Genomic DNA, 10000 nt, shown 5'->3' with positions numbered 1-10000 from the left:
CTCCATTCGAGGTAAAAGAAAGAAAGAAAAAGAGTGAAAATGAAAAAAAAAAAAAACACCGATAAACGCAGTAAACAAAGACTTGAAACTCGAGACGTAAACAAAACGCACAACAGAAGCGCAACGAGTCTCAACACTGAACACAATACCTAACAGAATCCAAACCCACAAAAAGCAACGAAAACAAAAGGAAGAAGAAAAAAATGAATAAACGCTTTCTCATTCCAACCTTCACCTGTTCCCTCACGGAAACTTATCCTTGTAAAAACAAATAAATAGATAAATAAAGACGCCGATAGGAAATAAAAGAGATAGACAGACAGACAGACAGGCGGGCAGACAGACAGATAGACGGACGGACAGACAGACAGACAGACAGGCAGATACACAGACGAACACAGACAGAGATACAGAAAAGCAGGCACACACATCAACAGACAGGAATGCTGACACACAGGGACAGAGAGACAGAAAGGCACACAGACAAACGGACAGACAGACAGGAAAGTATGCAGACAGAAAGACAGACAGACAGACAGACAGAGACAGAAAAGGTTAACATAAACGGACATAGAGACAGAAAGGGACCCAGACAGACGGACAAACAGACAGGCAGACAGACAGACAGGTAATAAGTACGAATTGAAACATTTCTATAGACACACAAAGAAAACAACCAAAAAAAAGAAAAACAGATAATAAATAAAATAAAATAAAAGATCATAACAGGGAAAAACCAGGAAAAGGAGACAGACAGACAGACAAACGCACAGACGCACAGACAGACAGACAGACGCACGGACAGACAGACAGACAGACAGACAGACGCACAGAGAAACAGAGACAGACAGACAGACGCACAGACAGACAGACAGACAGACAGACGCACAGAGAAACAGAGACAGACGGACAGACGCACAGAGAAACAGACAGACAGACAGACAGACAGACGCATAGAGAAACAGAGAGACAGACGCACAGAGAAACAGACAGACAGACAGACAGACGCACAGAGAAACAGAGATAGACAGACAGACGCACAGAGAAACAGACAGACAGACGTATAAAGAAACAGAAAGACAGACAGAGAGACGCACAGAGAAACAGAGAGACAGACGCACAGAGAAACAGACAGACAGACAGACAGACGCACAGAGAAACAGAGACAGACGCACAGAGAAACAGAGACAGACAGACAGACGCACAGAGAAACAGAGCGACAGACAGACAGACGCACAGACAGACACAGGTAATAAATAAGAAAGAAATGAGAACACACAAGCCTTGCCCTGGACTTCTGAACGCTGCTGACCTTGGACGCCGCAGAGGAAGAATTCAAGTTGGCGGCGTTCGAGAGAAGTCGGATGTAAGCAACTGTACATCCATCACAAGGAATTAGAAAGGAGGAACAAACAGCAACAGACCTGCTGGCCCTCACAAGGCTGTTTGGGGTCTACTCCACTATCCAATTCAGAGAGAGAGAGAGAGAGAGAGAGAGAGAGAGAGATTGGGGGAGGGTTGAGAGCAAGAAGTGAGGTGTGATGATAAGTCAGGATGGAGAGAGAGAGAGAGAGAGAGAGAGAGAGAGAGAGAGAGAGAGAGAGAGAGAGAGAGAGAGAGAGATCTGTAGGCCGAGACCGAGATAGGAGGAGGAGGAGGAGGAGGAGGAGGAGGAGGAGGAGGAGGAGGAGGAGGAGGAGGAGGAGGAAGGTCGAGTTAACTTGCGAAAGGGGAGGAAAGGAAGGAGGAAGAAGGAAACGAGTAGGTGTAGCAGGAGAAGGAGGGAACGCGAAGGAGACGCTAAGGAGATGGAGGGAACGAAGAGGAGATGGAGAAGGAAGGAGGAGGAGGAGGAGGAGGAGGAGGAGGAGGAGGAGATGGAGGAAGGTCAGAGGTAACTGTTAAGACTTGACGAACGGTGAGCGACAGATAGACACGTCATGTAAACACTAGACAGACGGACAGGCAGATGCACAGACAGATAGAGAGACAGAGAGACAGAAAAGCAGGCACACACACCAAGAGACAGAAATGCTGACAGAGAGCCGGACAGACAGACAGAGAGAGAGAGAAAGGCAGACAGAGACAGGCAGACGCACAGAAACAGAATGACAAGCACACAGACAGACAGAAAGACAGGTACACACAGACAGAAAAGGAGATACAGAGGAGATAGAGAAACAAAGACAGACAGGACAAAACAACGACAGGAAAACGAGAAAAAAAGACACAAAAGCAAAAGGAAACAAGAAATAGACAAACACAAGGAAGAAAACGAATAAACAAACACAACAAAATAGAAAGGAAGAAACAGAGAGAAAATAAATAAATAAAGACACTTACACGTAAAGAAACTCAACATAAGACAGCGAGAAGGAGCAGAAGGCCCGACCATTACAACCAGACAGACAGACAGAGAGACAGACGAACACATTTATAAACAGACACTTGTAAACAAACTGCGAAATGTAATGATCGTTTAAATCGCTCAATACACCAGCGAACAGACAGACAGACAGACAGACGGAAAGATAAATAAACAGTGAGAGAGAGAGAGAGAGAGAGAGAGAGAGAGAGAGAGAGAGAGAGAGAGAGAGAGAGAGAGAGAGAGAGAGAGAGAGAGATTTAAATACAAACACACGAACAATAACTATAAATGGATAGAATAACATGAACACAAAGAAGGAGGAGAAGAAGAAGAAGAAGAAGAAGAAGAAGAAGAAGAGTAGACAAAAGAACAAGTAATAAGAGTAACAGACAAACATAGAACTGAGCACCATTGGAGTGACATACGAGTAGAATAACAGAGAGAGAGAGAGAGAGAGAGAGAGAGAGAGAGAGAGAGAGAGAGAGAGAGAGAGAGGGTCAGATTTTTAGGTAGTCTTGCGGTGAGGGCGGAAATAGAAGAGTAATATGAGAGAGAGAGAGAGAGAGAGAGAGAGAGAGAGAGAGAGAGAGAGAGAGAGAGAGAGAGAGAGAGACTGGCTGATGAATGCCCTGCTCTCTCTCTCTCTCTCTCTCTCCCCAATGACTTCACATCAGCCTTTTAAACTGAAGCGTGAGGAGGCGAGGGAGACGCGGCTTGGCAATGCTGAGAGAGAGAGAGAGAGAGAGAGAGAGAGAGAGAGAGAGAGAGAGAGAGAGAGAGAGAGAGAGACGGCAGTAACAGGAGGAAAGAAAACACAGTATTTTAGCTCAAAACACCACGTCAGTTCAAGAGCAATGCGGAAGATGTAAGGGAAGAACGGTACGAGTAACAGTAGCAGTAGTAGTAGTAGTAGTAGTAGTAGTAGTAGTAGTAGTAGTAGTAGTAGCAAAGTCAGCAATGCAGCCGCTTTGAGTGTGCGTGCATATGTGTGTGTGTGTGTGTGAGTAGCCGCGTGGGTCCTGAGACGAAGAGAACGGATACTATTCATAGGGAGTGTTCGCCACCACTCATGTGTTTCCTCTGGCCGTGGCTACTAATTGCACAGTACTTGAGGAGTCTGTTAATAGGGCTTGTGCGATCGATATTCCCCTGGGAGAGGAAGAGGAGACTGGGACGAGGAGGGCCAGTAGCCAACAACAGAGGCGATTTGAGATAGTGTCGCGTCACAGTCATCCTACACCCACTTCCTGCAGACTATAGGCCTACACACCACACGCAACGCCCCCCTCCCGTTACATCTCCAGCAGCTTTGGACAGACCCCACCAGGAGGCGTCAGAGTGAGATACGAGGCAGTGTTGGATGGGAAAATCAATTGCTTAGACGAGGGAGGCAAGGTAGTAATAATAGTGTATGGGGAGCGCGGCGCGGTGCTACGAGGAATAGGGGTGAGCGAGAAGAGAGACGCCCAGGCAGCGGAGGCATGCTGACAGCTGTGCCCCTGGATGCTCCGCACACTAGGGGCACTTGCCAGCCTCTCACACTCACCTGGAGGAGTTGAAGCGCTTCTTTATCCCCTTGAACATTGTGCTGACATAAGGGACGGCTGCCTCCTCGCGCCAATTCGCCGCTCAAGTGGTTCGCGGGGCGTCCCTCCGGTCCCCTGCCACACTGTACTCCAGGCACACGTCTTCGGCACCCCTCCACACGTCACTAGTTTCTGACTGGGGCCAACACGCGGGAACTGTCACTGGATATTCACACATGAGTCATGACAAAGCACCAGGCACGGAACACGGGCGACGCACCACTACTCGTCGGCGGCACTCACCAAACTGATCTGCTCTGGCTCTCAACACAAACATGTCTCGACCGCAGCCACTCTCACGCATATCGATCCTGGCCTCGTCCCCAGCCCCTCTTTCGGCTTTTCCCTTTTCCCTCTTCCTCTGTTTCTCATGAATGAAATTACCAAGTTATGTTAAAAGCCTGTGTTGCCCATCAGAGGTAGACTGAAGAGCATTAGAGCATAGAGAAGTAAGAGAGTGATGGTATGAGGGAAGGGAGCAGCGTGGCGGGGAGGGCGGCGCGGCGGGCGGCGGGGGTGGCGGACGCACGAGGCAAAGGAACAATGACACACTCGCCCCGTAAACGTCTAGTATACAACTCATACGTTCTCCTCCCCCAGCAACAACAACAACGTTTGTTTTCTCCCTCACAACCCAAGCACTCATCCATCACAATCATGCCAATTAACAGGGAAGATTAGGTACCTCCGGCGTACTCATTCACTCACTGCTATAGTAACTGTAGTACGAGACGCTATAGTGTTTGCACACACACACACACACACACACATATTGACGAGTCGCGGATATTCCTCCCGTTTTAAGGAAATGTGTGTGGCTTCCCAGTTCCTTTGTGGTGTTTCCTCTCTCTCTCTCTCTCTCTCTCTCTCTCTCTCTCTCTCTCTCTCTCTCTCTTCAATTACTCCTTTCTTCCCCCATGTTACTGTTTCTTTGCCCCTTCTCTCTTTTCCAGTTCCTTCCTCTTTTTTTTTTCAATTACGTCTTTCCTTGGTCATCGTTCTTTGTATCTTTTCCTCTTCTCGTCCTTGTTTCACATCACCCACCTGTCAGCATAGTTCTGTTTCCTCCTCCCTCTTCTTCCTCACTTCGCCCTCTCTTTTCTTCCTCCTTCCCTCCTATCTCCATTCTCCCTTCATTCTTTCCTTCCTTTCCTTCTTTACTTCATCCCTCCTTCAGCGCCTCCTTCTCCTTTCTCGTGGAAACTGGTCAGCCTCTTTCCTGGAGGTGTTTAGGAGGAAGGGGTTAGCGGAAGAGGGAGGGACAGAAAGCGAGGGAAGGCAGAGGGGAAAGAAGGAGGAGAGAGGTAGAATGGGTTACTAGAAGGCAAGAGGAGGATGAGAGGGGAAAGAGTTAAGGAAGAGGGAAAGGAGGGGACAGACTTGTGGTGGGTAAGAGGAAAGGAGAAATGGGAGGGATGGAAGAAGGGAGGAGAGATATGACGAAAGGGTGGAGGGGAGAGGGGAAAAAATAAAAAGGAAATGAAGTTAGGGAAAGGAGGTGAATTATGGGATTACGAAAGAGAGAGAGAGAGAGAGAGAGAGAGAGAGAGAGAGAGAGAGAGAGAGAGAGAGAGAGAGAGAGAGAGTAAAGGAAACGGGGAGAGTAGAAGGATGATGAGAGAGAGGAAAGGATGAAAGAGAATAATAAGAAATGATGTGTGTGTGTGAGAGAGAGAGAGAGAGAGAGAGAGAGAGAGAGAGAGAGAGAGAGACTTAGATAAACACTGAGGATGATTCGTAGTAAAGGATGTTGTAGTAGTGGGAGGATGCTACTGACAGACACACACACACACACACACACACACACACATACCCTAACACATATGTACACTTAAACAGATAAGTAGGAAATATCCACTTAACCATGTCCACTTAACAGTAACACCCTCACCACCACCACCACCACCACCACCACCACCACCACCATAACGTCCTTTTAAAAATCTCTTCCCAGCTTCCCCCAAATCTCGCCCTTTAAAACACCGAGTTACGTCCACTTAGCGCCATTAACCAACACCCACTATGACCTTTGTTTCCCCCGCCGTGTTGTGGTGTTTGTGTGGTGTTAGTGGTGCTTGTGGTGCTTGTGGTGCTGTTCCTGTACCTCACCCCTTTTAAACTTTCTAAACAATACACGCTTCAACACAAAGTTCTTTAAAAATGTTCCCCACAGCCCAGTTTAAAAATATTCATCGGCTCTTCCTTCCTTCCTCCTCCTCCTCCTCCTCCTCCTCCTCCTCCTCCCATCATGCATCAGGTTCTTTAAATAATGTGTAGGTATCCACTTTTATCTCCAGTCTTCGCCCTAACCAACTCCTTCACACCCCAGGCACATTTTCTTTCTCTTTTCTTATCCCACTAAACTTTTTGTCTTCACCTCGTGTCGGATCTTCGTTCGTTCCTTCTTGCCTTTCCAGTTGCCTATCCTTTCTCTTCCCTTTTTTTTTCCTCTTTTTTTTTTTAGTCTTTCACCTTCGCTTCTTTCTCCTTTCGTCTCTCCTTCCTTCCTTTTCTCCTATTTATTTTTTTCTTTCTTTTTCCTCCATAAGCTCCTCCTTTTCCTCATAAGTTATAGAAGTTTTAGTAGAATTCACTGGTTCCTCTTCCTCTTCCTCCTCCTCCTCCTCCTCAACTTTTCTTCTATAATCCTCTCAATCTTCATCCTTTCTCCTGTTCTCTACTGCTCCTTCTCCTCCTCTTCCTCCTCCTCCTCCTCATCATCATCATCTTCCTCCTCCTCCTCCTCCTTCTTCTCCTCTTCTCTTCTATGTTCCCTTCAATATTCATTCATTTTCCTGTTCTCTCCTCCTCCTTCTCCTCGTCTTCCTCTCCCTCCTCCTCCTCCTCCTCTCATCATCATCATCATCTTCCTTCTCTCTGCTTTCTTTCATCACTTCCTTCATAGTTAATCATCTTTTCACCTTTTGTCTCCTACTCCTGTCCTCCACAAACTCTCTCTCTCTCTCTCTCTCTCTCTCTCTCTCTCTCTCTCTCTCTCTCTCTCTCTCTCTCTCTCTTTCTCTTATCCTGCAAGCCGCACAGCACATCCCTTTCCAGCACACATTTTCTTTTCTCACAGCCATGGAGCCTCCCCCGCCAGATCCTTTATTAAACAACCCCCTAAGAGAGAAACACTTATTTACGAGACAAAAGGCCCATAGAGAGTAAAGACTGTGTTATAATATCAGGTTACAAAATACGTTTATATATCCCGTGTGTGTGTGTGTGTGTGTGTGTGTGTGTGTGTGTGTGTGTGTGTGTGTGTGTGTGTGGTATAAAAGGAGCACAAAGGAACACAGAGGGAGAATATGAGTAGAGAGATATGTTGGCTCCTATTACGAAGTTGGTGTGATGAGCTGCAGTGTTCTAATCTTAAGTAAGAGATGTATGATGGTCCTGGACGTAGATTGCATTACAAAATCTGTTTCTATGTTCAGTACTTCCTTTAGCGTTTCTGTTTTGTGGTTTGTGTATCAGTGTGGTTGATACTGAAAGCGTGATCTTGTTTGAGTCAACGTGTTAGGACGTTTCGTATGTGTGTGTGTGTGTGTGTGTGTGTGTGAGGAAGGGTGGAGGATGTGCGTGTGTGTGTCTCCATATCTCTACATCTCTCTACATACACTTACGTATCAAATATCTTACAATCTTTCTTTCTTTCGTGATCATCCTTAAAACTTTCCAGTCTTTTAATCTCTTGCCATGAGAGAGAGAGAGAGAGAGAGAGAGAGAGTGTGTGTGTGTGTGTGTGTGTGTGTGTGTGTGTGACATGTTACCGTCTCGCCTTTTATATTTAGCATGCCATTTGATGTTCCCCGTCCATGACAAGAATGAGTCTTATATTCAGATTCAACCTTAGTATTTCCACCTTTTTTGGCAGCTGCGCGATAACATGCTTTGCTTTATAACTTTCTCCTTTCTTTTTATTATGAATGAGGTTCAGTATTCTCGCTCTTTTATGGCGAGGATGAGTTTTTACACAGTCCCTTCGTAGTGTACATACATATCTCTTAAATTAGCCTTAATATTCTTTGTCCCTTTTTTTGGGGGGAGGAGGGTTGGCATGGGCGGTTTCAGGGTGTTTAAGTTTTGCATTCATGATCAGAACTCAATTTTTATACATTCAGAATTAAGCTGCATATTTAATTTTTATTGCTTCAATGGAATTTTGTAATTATCGTACGCGCTCAAAACGATATTGTACGTACCTTCCCCCCATCAAAAAAAAAAAAAAAAAAAAAATCCGACACGAATGTCACAATGAGTCTTATTCAGCTAATAGTAAAAATATCCTTCACAATTTTTTTTCTTTTTATCTTTCGTAACCAAAACAGGAGTTCATAATTAACTCTTTTTTTTCAAATAATCCAAATGAAATCTTGCGCTTTTCTCCCCCTCAGGCTTCCCTTTAATTAAAAGAATCACAATAATGACGTTTTATAATTTTCCTCCGCAGCCAGAAACAATTTACATTTTCCACATTGTGTTCCCGTGTAAAGTCAGGAGGCGATTTCATAATTTACCCTTTTTAGTCACAATGAGATGTCGCGCCGCTTCACCCGGTTTCCGCTGTTCCTCATTAAGCCAACGCGGCCAAATGACTCTTCCCTCACGCCGGACACACAAGCTGGCAAACACTGCAACGCGGATGTCCTGCCTGTTGCCCGGCCCAGCACACCTCTGCCACACACACACACACACACACACACACACAGATGAACGTACCCACGTCAAACACACGCAGAATAGAATAGAACATGGACACCCGTTGAGTTATATTGACATACGTAAACAAAGAAAAGAGTAACATAATAAGAAAAGAAACGAGTAGAGATTACCAACCATAGGAGTGTGGAAAAAAAAGGAAGATTTAATGAGTGACAGTGATGGTTACATATACAATTACGTATGGATAAAGATTAGATAAAAGGAAAATAATAGAACCAGACATCAACAGACAGACACAGATACACAGAGAAGCGGATACAGACGCAGGAAAGAAGGTAAAAAATAATCGAGGTATTTATATAATTAGCTACTACGAAATTGACAAACAAATAGATGGAGAAAAAGATGAAGAAAAAAGTGAAAAGAAACGCTTGTGACTTAGATAATATCACTGAGACTAAAAACACACATGATTAAAAGAAAACAACTCAAAAGACATTCAGACATGGAAGTAAAAAACAAACATAAGGAAGGAAGAAAACGATAAAAAAAAACGAAGAAAAACACAAAACAGAAAGAGAGACAGAGAAAGAAAAGAACAATCAGACATTCACAGCCACACAGACACAAAGACCCGGGGAAAACAGTCAGCCATTCACAGCCATTCATACTCAGACATATGTAGAAAGTAAATAAGCAGAATCACGAGCGTGCAAACACAGACAAATGGCGAACGGTTACACATGAATACAGGCGGACACACGGTACGTAATACATTCTCTCTCTCTCTCTCTCTCTCTCTCTCTCTCTCTCTCTCTCTCTCTCAGCTAGTTGGTTATGGGATTCATTCTACCAGTCAGTCAGTCAGTCAGTCAGTCAGTAAGTCAACCAGTCATCAAGTCATCCAGGTAATATCATATAATCACAGTCATACACTTTGCTAGCCAGTCAGTCAGCCATCCAGTCAGTGCTACTAAGCCAGTCAGCCAGTCAGCAGGCTTAGCACATTATCAGCCACCTAGCCCACCACTTCTCCGGTCAGTCAGTCCGTTTGGTCGTTAGTCAATGCTACAAATATCCAGTCAACCAGCCAGTGAGTTTACTTTACCAATACCCAGTCAGCCAGTCAGCTAGCCAGTCAGCTATCCAGTCAGTCTACTTTTACCAATACCCAGTCAGCCAGTCATCTATTCAATCAGCCAGCCAGTCACTCTATTTTACCAATACCCAATCAGCCAATCAGCTATCCATTCAGCCAGCCAGTCAGTTTACTTTACCAGTACACAATCAGCCAGTCAGCTAGTCAGTCAGCCAGCCAGTCAGTCTACTTTACCAATACCTAGTCCTCCAGTCAACCAGCCAGCTAAACAGTCAGTCCAGG

The 10000-nt window shown here is 45.2% G+C and overlaps 1 protein-coding gene across 1 annotated transcript in view; it reads right to left on the bottom strand.

Annotated features, from left to right (window-relative positions):
* The window catches only part of LOC123498018, a 182268-nt gene extending 178041 nt beyond the window's left edge, over nt 1-4227 (bottom strand). The window contains 1 exon segment of the mRNA XM_045245091.1: nt 3915-4227. Coding sequence (XP_045101026.1) covers nt 3915-3952 — 38 coding nt within the window. The 5' untranslated portion in view covers nt 3953-4227.
* Nucleotides 4228-10000: the final 5773 nt, after the last annotated feature.

Source organism: Portunus trituberculatus, chromosome 47 (assembly GCF_017591435.1).
Source record: "Portunus trituberculatus isolate SZX2019 chromosome 47, ASM1759143v1, whole genome shotgun sequence".
Taxonomy (NCBI): Eukaryota; Metazoa; Arthropoda; class Malacostraca; order Decapoda; family Portunidae; genus Portunus; species Portunus trituberculatus.
Note: the sequence above shows the minus strand (reverse complement) of the source record. Positions and strands in the feature narration are given on the sequence as shown.